Source organism: Halichoerus grypus, chromosome 2 (assembly GCF_964656455.1).
Source record: "Halichoerus grypus chromosome 2, mHalGry1.hap1.1, whole genome shotgun sequence".
NCBI lineage: Eukaryota > Metazoa > Chordata > Mammalia > Carnivora > Phocidae > Halichoerus > Halichoerus grypus.
Genome location: NC_135713.1, coordinates 153,406,289 through 153,423,191, shown reverse-complemented (window position 1 = coordinate 153,423,191; position 16,903 = coordinate 153,406,289). Strand labels below are relative to the sequence as shown.

The 16,903-nt window shown below is 59.5% G+C and overlaps 1 protein-coding gene across 4 annotated transcripts in view; it reads right to left on the bottom strand.

Moving 5' to 3' along the window:
• The window catches only part of NTN1 (netrin 1), a 176,624-nt gene that overhangs the window by 3,242 nt on the left and 156,479 nt on the right, over positions 1-16,903 (bottom strand). For all 4 annotated transcript variants that reach the window (XM_078067914.1, XM_078067912.1, XM_078067915.1 and 1 more), the window contains exon 6: positions 10,073-10,147. In XM_078067914.1, the coding sequence (XP_077924040.1) occupies positions 10,073-10,147 (75 nt within the window). The remainder of the gene's footprint in view (positions 1-10,072; positions 10,148-16,903) is intronic.

The following is a 16,903-nucleotide window of genomic DNA, read 5'->3' as shown; positions in this document are numbered from 1 at the left end:
GGAACACCAGGCAGGGCATCCAAAGCAGCCCCACCCCCACCCCGCTTCCCCAGGCCCGGCTAGTACAGGCCTAGAGGGGATCCGCTCAACACTGAGGACGCAGCCCAAAGGCGTACCCCACCCCGGAACACCTTGCCGTCCCCGAGAATCCAGGGGCCAGAGCGGTGCACGCCGGTCCAGTGGGACAAAGCAACGGTCCCCGTCCTCCCTCCACCCCAGCAGCTCCCGGCGGCCCCCGGGCCTTGGAGCCGGACGGCACAGGCGGGCGCAGGGGCAGGGGAGGGTGGCGGTAGAATTCATGATTATGCTGGAAAAAATCCGCAGTTCCGCTGCCCTTGGCAACGCCCCGGCACATTACACAGCCCACCAAGTATGAGCCGCACACGCGGCGCACGGGCCAAGTCCCTGCCGTGCACATACAGCTGAAAATATTCAAAATACACACTGAAACAGTGACCTCAGGCAGACCCACTCCGCACGCTCGGGGGCCGCACCCGCCACAGCGCGGCGCGGGGACGGCCGCCACCTCTGCGGGGCCTGCTGGCCGGGAGCCCGGGATGGCTGGGGTCTCCTGGGGGCCCGTGGCATCGCCCACCACGCGCGCCGAGCACAGGCAGCTCTGCCCATCCGAGCACCACGATCCCTGCGGGCGTGCCCCTTACACCCACACGACGACACTCAACACCAGGCCAATGAGCCTCAGCCGCCCCCCACCCCCGTCCGTGCACCGCTGTCCTAGCTTGGCCTCCAGGAGGGCAGAACGTGGGGGCCCGGTGAGGATCCCCCATCCCGTCTTCAGAAATGCGGAAGATGACCCTGAGAAAGGCAGCCGGAGATGAGACCAGGACAGGAAGAGGCGTGCAGGGACCAGCCAGAGGGGTCCCTCTCTGATGCTGAGACCGGGCAGTGGCCGCGCCGGGGAGCCTGGCCCCCAGGCTGCTGGCGCTTCGGGCCCCTCTCTCAGTGATAAGCGGCTGCATCTCGGGGTCCACACCGCGGACGCCCTCCCTTACGCTGAGCCCTTGCTCATCCCCCAAAATAAGGGCTCAGGCTGCAAGAGAGCTGTGCACCCGGGGCCTGGGGCCCTGCTCTCCGCCCGGACAAAAGCAGGCATTGTGGGGGGGGCGGGGGGGGCCTGGAGCCCACGAGGCAGGATGGGTGAGGTCAGCCCCCTCTCTCCGTGGGCGCCCCTGAGCAAAGCTGCAGAATGGGGCAGATGCCCGTGGAAAGGCAAGGAGAGAGCTCACGGGCTCCGGGGAGCGAGGAGCTGGCCTCCGAGGCCCAGGTCCTAGGGGCCAGGCTGCACTCCTGGCCTGGGAGCCCCCACAGCTGCGGTCAGCTGCACAGCTCCGATAACAAGGCGGCAGGCGGGGGGGGGCAGCAGCCACCCCCCCTTAGCAATCCCGGGGTTCACAGGAAGGACTTATCAGCCCCCAGGGCAGGGCTGTGACGACTGACTTCTCTTAATCCCAGCCTGCTGCTGGGCTGGCTGGGGGCACGCACCTCTCCATCCCTCGGCTGCAGGGCTGGCCGTGACTCCGAGCGGGTGAGAAGCCCCCCGAGGGCCAGGCCCACCGAGGCCACAGTCAGCAAGAACGGCCTGTGTCGGAGGTGGGCGGGGGGCTCGGAGGCAGGCCCAGGGCAGGCTGGGTGCCTTGGCCAGCGCTGGGGGTCCTCTCGGCTGCTGGGTGGGCAAGGCCCCCCTATGTCCTATAGGAGCAGACCTTCCTTCCAGGAAGCCTCCACCTCTATGGGTCCCAACGCTGGGAGACTCTCGGGCCACCAAAGGCAACCTAAAAAGTCAGAAGCTCCGGGTCCTGTGCTTGTCCTCTCTGTCCGGAGCCTCCGGTCCTTCCGAGCCTCCCTCCCCAGCTCCAGCCCTGACCCAAGAGACTCAGAGCCTGTCAGCTCTGGGCCCTCGGAGGACCTGGCACGGCCACGTTCCCGGGACAGTTAGTGACAGGAAGTAGCTCCAAGCCGACTTATGCCCTGCTGGTAGATTTTGGGGACCTCTTGCTGGCATCAAAGCTCCCGGCCTAGGCCAGGTTCTAGGAAACCTGTTTGCTCCGTGAAGAGTATACAGTTGTCGCTCAATCATCTGCTGGCTCAGCCCGAGACAACCTGCTGGGCCGGGCCCTGGGGGAGGGGCCCTGGCACCGGCCCCCCGCGGGGAGAGGGGCTGCCAACCATCTCCCTCTTCCCACAGGCCTGGAGCCCTGGGACACCTCCGCGGGGAGGCTTCCTGCCGCCCGGAGGTCTCCTGGATTTATGGGCTGCTCAGGGGGGGCCCCAGGGGCTTCCCAGCAGCGGCCCCTCCCAAGGAGGCTTGGGTGGCCAGCCCCTGGCCTCCCCCCACCCGGCTGCCCGCCCAGCCATACCTTCCTGTTGGGCCGGTCCAGCCGGGGAAGGCTTGTCACCCATCTGTCTCGGAGACAGCGGCAGGACGAATGGGGGAGGACACTAACCCCACGGAAACCATGAAAACCATGCAGCCCCATAAATCTCCCGGCATAGAAAGTGTGTCATGAGTTGCAGCCGCTTCATAAAATGCAGCCCTGACCACATGTTTCCCAGTCCCCCGTGAAGGTAAGAAAGGCCGGAGCCCGGCCAAGTCTTGTTCTCGGAGATGCTGACCCGCCAGGGGGGACCGAGCGAGCGTGCGGGCCGGGGGTGCGGGGCGGCGAGGCGGGACCCGCGCACCCACCTCGAGGTGTCGCGGCCGTCCGCGTGAAACGGGGTGGTGAGCTGGAGGCTCACTGTGGCCAGACCAGGCCACGGGCCACAGCCCCCCACGGGAGTCCCTGGGAATCCCCGGGCTGCCACACTGAAAAAGTCCCACCTCAGACCTCAAAGAAGGCGGGGACGCCCACCTTAGGGCACGCTGAGGGTCCCTCCTTTTTACTTCTCAGCAAAGAACTCCTGGTTTGCCTCTCTCTCTCTCTCTCAGCACCAAGAGCAATGTGAAGGCTGCCTCAGTTTCCTGGCCAGGCCCCGGTGCTTAGGCTCCATTCTTGGGAGGGGAGAGGGGTGAGGTGCCTGGGACCATCTCCTTGCACAGGGATCCGCGGAGGAGGGGATGCCGGGAGATCTGGGAATCGGAGGGCCAAACTCTGGAGAAGACAGGAGCCCCGTTCCCTGGACAACAGGCCTGGCCACCTGCACCCCCTTCACAAGTGAGAAGGGGTGGGGCGCTGGCCGCCCCGCTTGGCCAGAGGCTCACGTAGGAGAGTGGACCTGAGCCCTGCCTGCCCAGTGGGGCGCCCTCGTCACGGGGCTGGTCTCTTCCTCAAACGAGCCAAAGGGAGAGAGGACCCCCGCTCCCAGTCAGGAGGGACTGAAACAGCCTGGCTTGTCCCCCGCCCCCCACCCCAGGCCTGGCCAGAGCTGCCGGAGTGTCACCCCCACAGGATGGCGTCACACAGGCCCAGAAGATGCTCGACGACCAAACCTGCCTCCCAGCACCCCCTGGAAGGCCCAGCGAGGCGCGCCGCCCCAGGCCGGTGCACCAGAGGGGTTCTGGCCTCTGAAGGAGGGGAAAGCAAGAGGGTCGACCTCCCCGAATATGGCCTCAGTCCAGGCCCCGCATCCCCCCCCCAGGTCCCTCCCGTCTGAGGTCCCCAAACACAGCCCACAGCCCAGTCCTCATTTAGGTCACCACCTCCAGGCAGCCCCTTCGCAGGAGCTCAAAGGGCGGCCCCGCCTCCCCAGCTGGAGCCCTGGAGTGGGGGCGTCCAGCAGCTACGAGTCTTTTCATGCACCCTCTCATGCACCCCACTCAGCTCTAGCTCCTAAAAGTCAACCCACACCCAAAGGACGGAACCTGCTTCTGCAAGGAGCCCCGAAGAAAGGGCCTCCGGCCCGGAAATAGGAGCCAAGCGGGATCCAGCCCACAGCACCAGAGTCCTTGGCCAGCCACGTTCCCCTGGGGGCACAAGCAGGTGCCTGCAAGCACTTGGAAGGGTGTCCCTGGTCCCCTGCCACGCACGCAGCCTGCTCCAGAGGGTGCCCTCGGGTCTGGGGACGGGGGCCTGGCCCTATTTTCTAGCCGGGCCAAGCTGCACGCAGCAGGCGTGCCAACACTGGGGGCAGGCCTGGGGCAGGAAGCCCCCGGCACAGTGAACGGGGTGCTGGGCACTGCTCCCAGCACAGGGCAGCGTCAGGACCCACCAGAACCCTGCCACGGGGCGGCCCTGCGTCGCTGAGAGATGCTCTGTGACCCTGGAGACAGGCCCCCAGTGAGCAGGGGGGACAAGTGCTGCTCGTCACAGGTGTGGGACACAGCCGGGGTCCCCAGCCCCAGGTGCCCAGCTCTCCAGGCACCTTGGACAGATCCCCGCCCCTGCCGCCTCCAAGCCTCCGCGTCCCCATCTGTGAAATGGGAGGAGACACCTCTCATTAGCCAGGCTCGCTGGCCCCTTAGAGCCTCCCCTCCCGCCCTGCCTCCCTAAGAAAGGATGTTCAGAGGAGAGGAAACTGTGAGAGAGAAGAGGGGAGGAAGCTCCAGCGACAGGGACAGACACAGCCGGGAGCCGCCCGCCCGGCCGCCTGCAGGCCCCTCTGGAGCTCAGCACCCTGCAGCCGGCTGGGAGGGGCAGAGGTGGGAGGCGCGGGCTCCGGGCTCCCCTGTCTGCAGGGACAGGGAGTCACTGTGCTGGGGAGGGTGGCGGGGGCCCGGTCAGCGCAGCACCCTGAGGGATCAGGGGCCTTTCCGTCAAGCGGTCACGGGGGCCCTTGGGCCCTCCCTGTCCAACCTGGTGGTCACCCGCATTCCTCGACCTCGGCCTGACTCACGCGGACCCAGCTCCACATCTGGCCTCCAGATGGGGCTGGCCCTCTGGGGCTGGGGACGAGGGGAGGTCACATCTGGCTGGGGAAATCGGAGGATCCCCAGGGGGGCCAGTGACCCCCAGGGAAGGGTCAGCGAGCCTCTGAAACACCACGCCACGTGCTGCCGGCTGGTCTGCGTCCCGCTCCTTGGGGCTGGGGGGGATGCTCTGGGGGTGGGGGGGCATGGCGTCTCCCAGGAACGGCCCCCAGGGACGGGGAAACATCCGCACCCACACCCGAGCCCCGAGATCGCAGCCCACTATACACACAGGCGCATCGCCCCCGGGACGGGGTTGAGAACCCATCCAGTTCTCCGCACTTAACGGGATTGATCCTGATCAGGAATAGCTCTTGAACTCAAGGTCAAGAAACGGAAGGGAAGGGAGTGCTAAGAGGGGAGAGGCCATCCTTTGCTGGGGGGCCCCCCGCGTCCCTGGGGCTGGTGAGACAAAAAGAGGCCTGAGCTAGGAGCCTCTCCCCCGACCCCATCTGATCTCCAGCCTGAGTAGCTGGACGAGAGCCAGGCAAGGGCCAGGCCCCGTCACGCTGTCCCCCCCCAGCTCCACGGTAATCCGCGGGCACCCCCACACCTGTCCCCCATCAGGGATCGGCCCGCGACTCCCTCCCCCACACGGCCATGCCCATCGCCAGCCCCTCCCCAGGCCCGGCCACAACGTCCGCCACGTCGGCTCCATCATCTCTAAATGTCACCCCAACACCACGGGGACCACACCTGCCGGTTTCCCAAGGAGGATGTGTCTGGCTTACCAGGAACGGGGAGTCAAGGGTCCCGTGGGGGGAAACGCGTTCTTGAGCCTTCTAAGGGACAGCTGTGCCCCCTCTGCGCGGCCAGAGGCTCCGGGCCCTGGCCCGGGGGAGGAGAAGCCTCTGGAGCTTTGGAGTCCCCGGTCTGGAGCACGTAACTGGATCTCGGTGAGTCTCAGCATCACGGGCAGGTGTTCACGTGGGTTCAGCAAGGACGGGAAGGAAGGCAGTGAGGTGCCCCATCCCGGGCCTGGCGAGGCCGCAGGAGGTCCCGGGGCCCACAGGGGGATGTCGGTGTGAATGACAGCTCCGCTTAGGTCCCAGCCCGCTTCTGCCACGGGCCCCGAGAAAGCAGGAGTGTGCGCGTGCACACACGCGTGCACAGCCTGGCGAGCCCCGTCTCCCCCCACAGATGCCCACAGAGTCTCCCCTTTGAGCTGTACCCCAGGAATGATCCTTGCGGGACCTCAGGAGGCCTTCTTGACACAAATCATCTTGTGAAAAGCATTTTGATTTTTCCATCTGGCGGTGCCAAAATGTCTTTCAACAAAAGGGGTGACTAATAAACATTTCTGGGAACGAATAATTTTTCCAAGAACTGGCAAAAGTGAGATGATCTCACCTTTCAGAATGTGCGCTGTCTGTCTGCCCCCCACTTTCGAATCCCAGGGAGAAGGAAGAGGCAGGAGGCAGCTCTCGGTGGGCTCAGGGTGGTTTGAGCACGTGGCTGTGGCGGCTGAGGCCCACACGGGCCTTTCCCCAGCCTCCCTGGCCCCCACACCCCCGAACCCAGCACCCACTTCCCCAGCCTGTTTCCACTTCTTCCTCCCTCTGCCTGGGAGCCTTGCTTTGCCCCGTGAGCGCTGCCTACCGGGGGCCCCCTCCTCCAGGAAGCCCTCCCTCCACACCCTCTCTGGAGAACCAGCCTCTGGACCTCAGGCTGGTCCACCTTCCCCGCTCTCGTCTGTGTCCTTCTCCCCTCCTAGACTGTAAGGGCCCCGAGGGCCAAGCCGGCGTCTCCTGCACATCCGTAAGCTCAGCACCCAGGTCAGGATAGGGCGCACCAAAGGCGCTCCGTGAGTGTGCAAAGGGGATCACACTCAGGGTCACACACACACACTCTCACGCGTGCACACTCACGAGCACACCCACACCTGTGGTCACACACGGGCACGTAGCGCACTCACACATGGCACACACGCGTGTGTGCGCACACGTGTGCATACCACCATGCTCACACGCTCGCACACGCACGTGCTCACACTGTCACACAAGCACACCCACACGTGTGGTCACACACGGGCACGTGTGCACACTCACACATGGCACACACGCATGCACACCCACGTGCGCACACCATGCTCACACGCTTACACACGCACACGCTCACATACTGTCACACGAGCACACCCATACTCACACGCCCACACACTGGCGCACACACGTGCACACACGCCCACTTGCACGCCCACACTCACTCATGCACACCCACGAGCACACACGCACCTGCTCGCACAGTCACACCTCCACGTGCACACCCTTACGTGCACACTCACGCACGCCGTCACACGAGCACCCACCGGGGCATTCACACCAAGGCAGGGCCCCTCCCAGGCGAGGGGTCCCCCAGGAGCCGGCCAGTATCGCTAAGACACTGGGCAATAATGCGAACAACCGTTCCTCACGGGCGGCTCGCTGGCGGCGTCCCCTCGAGGGCAACAGAAGGCCGGGTGGCCGCAGACCACAGCATCACCCTGCACCCTTGCCCCGAGCAGATCGGGTCTCATCCAGAAGGACGTCGTGTCCCCTGGATGACACCTCCATGTGACAGGAAACCGAGGTCCAGGCCGGTGAGGCTCCTGCCCGAAGTCCCGCAGCACGTTAGGGGTCTGTGCCTCCAGGTTGTGGGGCCCCTTCCCCGCAGACGGGAACACAACGGGCCACCCTTCCCCACCTGGGGCGCTTTCGGGATGTGAGAAGCATGGCGGGGCTTGGCCCTGCGGCCCTCCCCTGACCCCAGTCCTCCTTGCCCTGCTTGGTGCCCACCCCAGCCCTGCCCGCGCCGGGCCCCTCTCGTCGGGAACGCGCCGGAGCGAACACAGGACGGGACCCACCCGCACACCCCTGCCGCCCGCTGCCCAGGTCAGCGGAGACCCAGCTCCACGTCCCCGGCAGGAGGAAGGGGGCCTGGGGCCTGCTCTTCACCTGGCAGGGGCAGTAAACCCGGGGTGCTCATTAGCAGCTTCTGGAATGTCCAGGGCACGGCTTACGTTTTCTAATTGGCTCCCTGCCGGGTGTCAGTCAGAGCAGAGATGGTGCAGCCCCTCAGAAGCCCGGTCCCCAGTCCTCCTTGGCCTGGCCCGCTCTGCCTGCCTCACCTCCCTGCGGACCCCCAGGCCAGCTCCCTCCTCGTCCTCTTCCTGCTCATCGCACCCCTGCGCCGGCCCAGGTCTGCCCCAGGCAGGGGAGGGATGCCCCCACTCGCATGTTACCCGGGGGTCTGTGGTCCCAACAGAATGCAGGGAAGATTCTCGACGAAGTCCTGCGAACCCAGTCATGACACCTCACCCCCCAGCCCCAGCGCAAGGCCTCTGGCTGCACCTGTGGGCCCCTGCCCAGCCCTGGGGGGCCGCCCCCTCCTTCCTGAACAAGCCTGTGGGGCCCCTCTGAGTTCATAAAAAAGAGGGTGTCCGGCTCCCTTTGGCAAAAAGAGGGTGTTCAGCCTTCCTGCTGGTAGGGGGCCAGGAGAGCACCGAGGGGGACAAGGGTCCCCCGGAACCTTGGGGGTCAGGTAAGCTGAATTCAACGGAGGAAAAGAAGAGAAGAGAACAAAATGGAGCCAAGTCGGATAGAACCAGGTGGAATGCAGGAGCTATTCTGGTAACTTTTAAAAAGCCTAATTCTTCCTTTCTTCACTTTTAGAACAGAACAGGGGCTGCAGGCCAACCCCTCCCAGAAGGACAGCTTGGCCCTCCCTTTCCAGCCCCTCTCAGGTGTCCACCAAAGGATGCTTCCAGACAAAACTCAAAGCAATCCTTCCCCAAGGACACCCACCATTCCTTCCCCCTGCCCCCTGTCCTGGGCAGGGTTCTTCTCTACGACCCCGAGCTCTCCAGGCCTGCGCAGACAGCCCGCGCTTGGACCCCAGGCCCCACGCCTGGGAACGGGACAGAACCCTTGGGCCTTCTTGCCTGAGCCCTCATCCCTCTCTTGTGCATGTCCCCGGGGCTCAGAGACAGCACCCCCTTTATCCTTAAACTGTCTCAGAGCTTGTTCTTTTTCCAGCGGGAGTCAGACGTCTCTGCACTGTGTCTGGTGTAAACACTTGAAAGGGGCTTTGGGGAATTTGCTGCGGGCCCCACGGGGGTCTGAACAGGGCCACCCACGGACGCACCCCCATCAAGGGGCAGGCCAGGCGGCCTGGGGGTGGGGGGCGCTCTGGGCTCCAGTGTGGGGTGTGTAATGTGTGTGTGTGTATCCGTGTACTTACACACACTCGCACGGGGTACACTGATTACGTTTTGTAAGTTCTCAAAATTCCTCTGGGTTCCCTCATGCCTTTCGTTATGCTCAACGGGCCTGACGCTTGTCCTTATTAAAGAGAAACCCCTTCGGTCTGGTTGCAATGGCCAGCCCCGGGAAGACGGCAGGCCGGGCTGCTGGGCACCCCTGGGTCCCGGAGGGACGGAGGGACCAGACGCCACAAAGCCGGCTCCTTACCTCCCCCGGGGCAGCCTGGCACGAGGCGGCTCCCAGCAAGCGCATACAGAAGGCGGGCACGGCTGCCCGACAGAGAGGGGGCGCAGGGGGGCTGGTGTGTAGTGAGCGAGGGGCTGGGTCACCCCAGGCCTGACGGATCAGGGGACAGGGCTGTCAGCCCCACAGCTCCTGACTGCAAAGCACCCTCAAGGACCCCCCTGTAAGATGCGTTCAAACTTCAGCGAACCATTTAAAATACAGATTCCCCGGCCCACCTCAGCCTTTGCAGAGTCAACCTCCGGAAGGAGGAGAAGGCTTTTAAACCCCCTTTCCTGTTGCCTGGAGGACCCCACCCCACGTTAAGCCATGGAGGGAGACTCAGGTTGAAAGCCCATCGTATGGATGAAGGCACGGAAGACCAGAGAGGTGAAGCGACTAGTCTGAGGCCACACAGGCTCCCACCCGGGGCAGAGTGAAGGCCAGAGGCCAGGCTGGGAATCCCAGCCGCAGGGGAGCTCCTGCCAGGGGGAGAGAGCCCAGCCCTCGTGCCCCCCTGCAGCCCCTCGCGACCCCAGAAGGCCCCTCGTGCCCCTTGCCTCCAAGGGCCTTGGAGGAAGAGCTAACAAGTTCCCTGGGCGTGGGATCCCGCCAGCCAGGCCCCTGTCCGGGCACCGGGACACCACGACCAGCACGCAGCCAGGGCCACCTGCCCCCCGAGCCGGGCTCCTGGCTGGTCACGTGGCCCCCGCGGGCCCCGCCAGACAAGGGGACTGGCACTCACCATAGTCCTTCCTGCAGTACTTTTTCATGTTAATCTTCAGCTTCCCTTTGGAGGCCTTGCAGTAGGAATCGCAGTCTGCAGGGGAGGGAGAACACAGACAAAAAAACCTAATTAGGCCGGCGATGAATAGGCTGGGGGCCGAGGGGGAGGCCGCCTCCCCAGATACCTAGGGGCCTGTGATACCCATGGGCCAGGCCGGGCGGGCGGCCATTCAGGGCAGGCCCGGCCTTCTGAAGAGGCGCTTGGGACAAAGGGCCCCCGCCCGACCCCCCCCACCCCCCCGCCCCGTGGCCCGACCAACCCTTCAGCCGCTGCCTGGAGCCCCCTTGGCCTCCATGAGGGACGCTGGGGGCTCTGGTATTGTGCCACCCAGGGCTTTCTGAACGCCACACAAATTCCCCCCACCCCGTTCTTCAGACCCAACCGGAGCCTGATTAAAGCTGATAGAAGCCTCATTGTCACCCCGCGCCCTGGGTCTGTGTCAGGCGCTAGCTTGCATGGCGCAGAGCCTCTGGCTGGGGTCAGACCCCAACAAAAGAGGTCACGGAGGAAATTAGCAGCCCATGAAGCATTAGAAAACCCCTTTGGTGTCCACTCTACTGGAGTGTGCAAATAGAATGCCCTGCGAAGAGTTGTTCAGTTCTAATGGGCCCTACTGCTGAGAGGCAGGGCTGCTGGGCCTGCGTCCGCCAGGGAGCCCGTCGGGGGCTTTCGAAGCCGGAGCGTGAGCGCGGCGGAAAGCACAGGGCCCCCCAGGGCCTGCCAGCCACCGGGCCTGCTTTTCCTGGGGGTGGCCTATGTCCACCCACCGGAACAAGCCTCCCCTCGGCCCAGCCTGGCCCTCTCCCTGCCAGTGTTCCCCGCTCTTCTGATGAGGGGTTGGGACTGCTCGGCTGGATCCGCGGGGGACCGACACCCTTAGCACGATGGCCAGCCCGGCAGCGAGGCCCAAGAAATCACCCCGGCCTGCCCCACACCACTGCCCGACGTGCCGGGCCTCGCTCAATTCTCACCACCGTTCCTGGATGTGGGGGTGGTAGTCCCGTTCTGCAGATCAGAACACGGAGACCCCCTGCCCAAGGCATCCCTGACAGCTAGTGCCCAGGGTGGGCTTTGAACTCGGACGTGGGATGCCTGATTACTGCGCTCTTGGTTATGCCATGCTGCGTCTCAGCAAACACTGGTGGATCCCCTCAAATGTGAGCAGGGCATGAAGCTCAGAGCGGGGAATGAAGAGTACCCCGTGTTCCAGCAAATCCCCCCCGCCCCCAGAGTCAGCGTCTGGCCCCATGGAAGGTGGCTGCCTCCTTCCAGGTCCCAGAATACACTGACTGGTGCCTCGGTTAGAGTTGAAACAGCTCCATCCCACTGCCCTGGGGGTCACGGGCCTGGCAGCCCCCTGCTTCTCCTGAGCCAGCTCCCGGGTCCGGGGCAGGGGGCGGAGGGGAGGGGCACCCATTTGGGAACCAGTCTCAGGAAATGGGGGAAAAAAGCAGCCCCCCTTCCTGCTCCCCTGTGGTCTGAGCCCTGGGACCCCCCGCCCCCCACCAGGACGCCCTGCCAGGGGCACCGGGAGGCTACTGTGCTAGAGACTTCTGCCATGTGGCTGGCTGGCTAGCTGGCGACCGGGGGAGGGCGGACCTCTTGGGAGGCAGGGCCAGGGCCGTCCAGAGACCGCGGCCTGCATTCTAGGGCGGCCAAAGTCAAGGCGAGGAGATGGCGGCCCGAACGCACAGACCGGTGGCACCAGCACCAGGCCCACCGCACCGCACCTCCCGCTGGGGAGGAGCTGCTCTGGGCCACGTGTCGGCCAGCTCAGGGACAGATGACGCGCACAGCAAAGCCACCACCGCGGCCCAATCCAGGTTGTGCTTAAGTCCCGCGGTCCCGAGCGAGCTGGCTGGGATCCCTCCCTGCTCTCGCCACTTAGGGAAGCTAATTGGAATGCGAGCAGCACTGGGTGACGTGATTCCTGGGACAGCCTTGAACCCCCTCGCTCCTCGCTTTCTTGTTATTTTTTTACCCAAGTCAGAAGTCGTTGGCCCACGTCAGAGGCTGCATTCCGGTCGGCAGGAAATCACCTACGTCCTGCCTCCTCCTGAGGCACACAGCCTGGGGTTGGGGGTGAGGACAGCACCTTGCAGCCGCGGGCTCTGCAACCCTGCGAGGGAGGCCCTGCTGGTCCCGCCTGAAAGCCAGGAAGCTAGGGCTCAGGAAGGTTCTAGAACACCTGCCGCACGTACGCCACACGCTGTGGGGCCAAAGGCACGGTGGCAGAGCCCAGTGACAACCTCCTCCCAGGGCACCTCGAGCTCTCACTTCTTGCCTTCCCTCCTGGTGACATCTACGGTGGTTCTTTCCAGAACTAAGTATCCACCTGGGACAGAAATCATCCTAGAACGTGTGGCATCCATTCCCTGCCCAATGAGAACATTTTAGTACTAGCCCTGCTTCTCAGCCCGGGCCATATAGCAGAATTAGCTGGAAGCCTTAAAAAACACTGATGCCTGGGTCCCGTCCCCAAGACCTGATTTCCCTGGTTTAGGGGGCAGGCTGCATGTCCTGATTCTTGACATTCCCCAGGGGAGCCTGATGTGCAGCCAGCCAGGGTCCTGGGAGCCACTGTCCGAAGCACCTGGAGCTATGGGAGGTGGGGACAGGGTGCACGGAGCATGAAGACTGGCAGAGGAGAGGCTCAGAGAAGGTGGTTGTGGACTCACACTGGAGGGTGCTCACACAGAGAACCCTAAGCTGCCTGCTCTTCTGGGAAACGGCGCTAGCCTCTGAGCATTTATAGTTGTTGCAGGGGGCGGGGGGGGGGGGGGTCCTATGTCTTTCCTTTCTGTCCATCAGAAATACTTCTGTTTTAAAAACGAATTTTATTTATTTATTTATTTGAGAAAGAGAGTGAGAGAGAGAGCATGAATGGGGGGGGCAGAGGGAGAGGGAGAAGCAGACTCCCCGCTGAGCAGGGGGCCTGACGTGGGACTCCATCCCAGGACTACGGGATGGTGACCTGAGCCGCACACAGACACTCAACTGACTGAGCCACCCAGGTGCCCCAGAAATACTTCTTAGGTCAGTGTGCTCATTGTAAAATGTTCCCCACTCCCTTCAGATTTGCCGATTCCAATTTGGTTGTGGAGCTAGGGAAACAAAGACCGAGATTGTTAGAACCTGTACATAAAACACGGGTAAATCGGCTTGCAATGAGGGAGACGGAAACGCTCTCCTTTGGGTAATGTGAATAACGTCCAGAACGTGGACACTGTGGCAGCTATCTGGCGGCTTGTGGACTCTTTGTTTTGGGTGTATTCCAGAGAACTGAGGTCATTGGACAAGTGGTCCCTGGATAGGGAAAATGTTCCCGCCTTTTCTTCTTCTATCAAATACACACACAGCCACAGAGACTGCCTCAAGATGGACAAACCACAACTTTTACATGCAGTTCTGACTCCTTCAAAATGGCATATCTACTTGGCAGCCACCCATGGAGCCTCTCCTTGTTTGGTTCCAAAATAGCTGTAAAGACAATGAGAAAAATGAAAATTCACACTCACGCCAAAAACCAAACTGATAGATGACCCGATGTTGGAATCTGGGAGCAATCTCTATTAATTAAAGGCAGATGGTGTTGGAATGAGCAAAACCTGTCCAAGGTTTTACCTCAAGACACGGCCTTTTGTCCGACACACGGGAAGATCTTGAAAAAAGAGAGGGCACAGGGACAAGAACCAGAAAACAAATGGGCAGGAAGTAGGCAGGGGCACTGGGGATGGTGCCCTCCTCTAGGGAGGAGAAGCTTAAGGAAGGGTAGGGCCCGGAAGGACAGACAGCATATTTCAATTTGCATTTTTATCAAAATTACTGGTGCAGAGAATGAGGAAATCAGGTGGTGCAGATAGAAGGATAACCATCTCCATGGAGCAAAAGTGAATCAAGGGGAAACACTGGTAGGAGCCAGGGAGTAGGGCCAGAGCGGCATCTCTTCCTCTGCCATCCAGCTTGCAGCTGAGATGGGTATCCAGCTGTTGTGCTAGTAGAGGGATCTGCAATTTTTACTTATTTTTTTGCAAAATGCCAAACAGTAAATATTTTAGGCTTTGCAGACCATACGGTCTGTATCACAAGTATTCAAAGTCCGTTGCTGGGACTTGACACCAGGCACGGACAACGTGTAACCAAATGCGGCATGGCAGATGAAAAAAGATCTAAAAAGACACAGTCTCTGTGAAATTGGAGAAGAAAGCCCGAAGGGAAGACGAGCCTGAGCTGAAGAGGCCATATGACAATACTAAGAACGTGACACGGGAAAGAAAGAAGAGCTGGGAAAACCAAAACCAAAACCTAAAAACTCAGTAGCACAGTTAAAACCTACTCTGGAAGCAGCAAAGAGAAATGATCCTGGAGACACCTGATTCGGACACACAGAGAATAAAAACTGGGGAAACTCTCGCAAATTCTAGAGGAAAAGGATAAAGACGTGGAAACCATGAAGGAGAGAATGGTAAGGATATAAGAGAGAACGTGGAGGGTAACATACGATGGGGAACGAAGGCAGTGGGATAGAAACAAGGATCGAAGATCGGACTCCTGAGCTGAAGGCAGATCAACATAGGCACAAGGAGAAGGCTCACTGACTTTTTGGAAAAACATCAAGGAAGAGAGACTGACACCCAGACACATCTTTGCACAACATATGAAATACCAGGATGAGGGAAAATTATAGATGGATTAGAAATCAACAAAAAGAAGCCAGCCCGTAGGTCTTGAGGAGGGAAAAGTCTGTGATCGAGGAATTTTATACCCAGCTAGACTGTCTCATATGTGTGCAGGCCACAATGAGCAGAAGGCATTCTCCAGCGTGCAAGGATACAGACAATATTCTCATCATGCATCCCTTTTGAGAGAGGTACTTGAGAATGTTTTCCAACCAACCATGACATGAATCAAAAGTAAGAGTTTAAGAGGGGGACAGTCTTGGTGAGATCGTACACTACGAATGCATTGGTCATGGGCTCGGAAACCTGTGAACATGGAGATTTCATATTTGGTTCTAAAACTGAAGGCAAATGTCAAAATAATTTTTAAATGTTTGAAAGAAAATGTCTGTGTATATCTAAGTATAAATACATATAAGTATAAATAACTATAAAATGTAGTCTGAAACCTAGATCATATTAACAAAAACTAAGCAGTGGAATGAGTCTTAAGTAGGTAGAATGTAAGACATGCTCCTCCCTGCTTGGCTCTGACAAATAAGAGCCATTAGATCAAATAGTGCTTTTGAAAAGTCCAAAGGCAACCACAAAACACTAGAGAAAATGGGAAATAAATTACCGGTAATATGGGGGTGCCTGGCTGGTGCAGTGGGTAGAACATGAGACTCTTGATCTCAGGGTTGTGAGTTTAAGCCCCAAGTTGGGTGTAGAGCTTACTTAAAAAAAATTTTTTTTTAATTATAGGTAATATGTTAAAAAAAAAAAGAAAAATAGAAAAAGTGGAATATATAAAAAGCAACTGAGATCAATCAAGATTACAGAAGAGCAACTATCTAAAAACAAAACAATGCCTCTTAACGGAGTCAACCCCTCTACTGAAAAATGGATTTAAAAAATATGAAAATAACCATTTCAGAGGGACATCACTAAATGAAGCAATTTGTTTTTAAAGCTTACAACTTTGAAAGAAGATGCTGTAAGCTTCTTTAAAGTTCTAAGTTCATCACCCACTAACTAAGAAGTTTGCCTCATAATAAAAAAAGAGAGAATGTTTTGTGTGGAATAACATCTTATTGAAATATATTAAGAACAAAAGTGTTAGGAACACAAAAAGGAACAGACAGTAACCTGAGCAGTAAAACGATGCTAAATTAATTCCAAAGGAGCTGGAAGCAGACAGGCCACATTTCCTGACCACAATGTAATAAACAGGATTTACTGTTAAACAGAAAAGAATGAAAAATATACGTACTCAACTCTAGAAGTTAGAAAGAAAGTCGGAGAGAGACTGGCAGCAGAAGTAGAAAGTAACAGCATGGAACATCAGAAAAAACTCACACGTTGTAAACACCCCCAAAAACGGATTCTCAGGAAAGTCCCCAAACCAATAAACTTAAAACACACACACACACACACACACACACCAAAAGCAACCAAACAACAACAACAACAAAAACCAGACAAAACACTGTCATGTCTACTTATGAATACGAGAGAGAAATCAGATCCGCGCGTTAGGAAGTAATGAGGAAGGGACTATTGTAAGAGTCGAAATTATAATTATAAATTATAAATTATAAGGCTGCTACAGTATTCAGCTTTAGGCCGAAATCTTGGACACGGAATGAACTGCGTGACTTTTTAGGAAAACGTAAATGACCAAGTCAAACTAAAGAAGAGACAAAGAATCTTCAGCAATCTCTGGATCCAATGCTACTTGATCTGGGCAGAAACAGGAAAAGGTGGAAATTGGACCACGTGCAAATACCTAAAATCCATCGTTCTGCAACTTAAAAAAAGGGGGGGGGCAGCATCCTATGATTCAACCCTGATATAAAAGCCAGCATGAGCTTATCCACACACAGACCCTGCAGACCAGCCGACTGATCTCATTCACCAGTTGGGCCCGATGTTTTCTGCCCGGCGGGGTCCCAGCCTCCCCGAAACAGTGGCGGGGCCCCGGCGCCTCGGTCTGCCCCCGCACGGGAGTACCGAGTGAGGGGTGAGCAGGATGCTCGGCGGCCCCCACTCTCTCAGGGGACCCTCTGGGGCTCGAACTGACAGTACAGGTAAATACAGTGAAATACCCGGGTCCCCCGCCACTCCCATC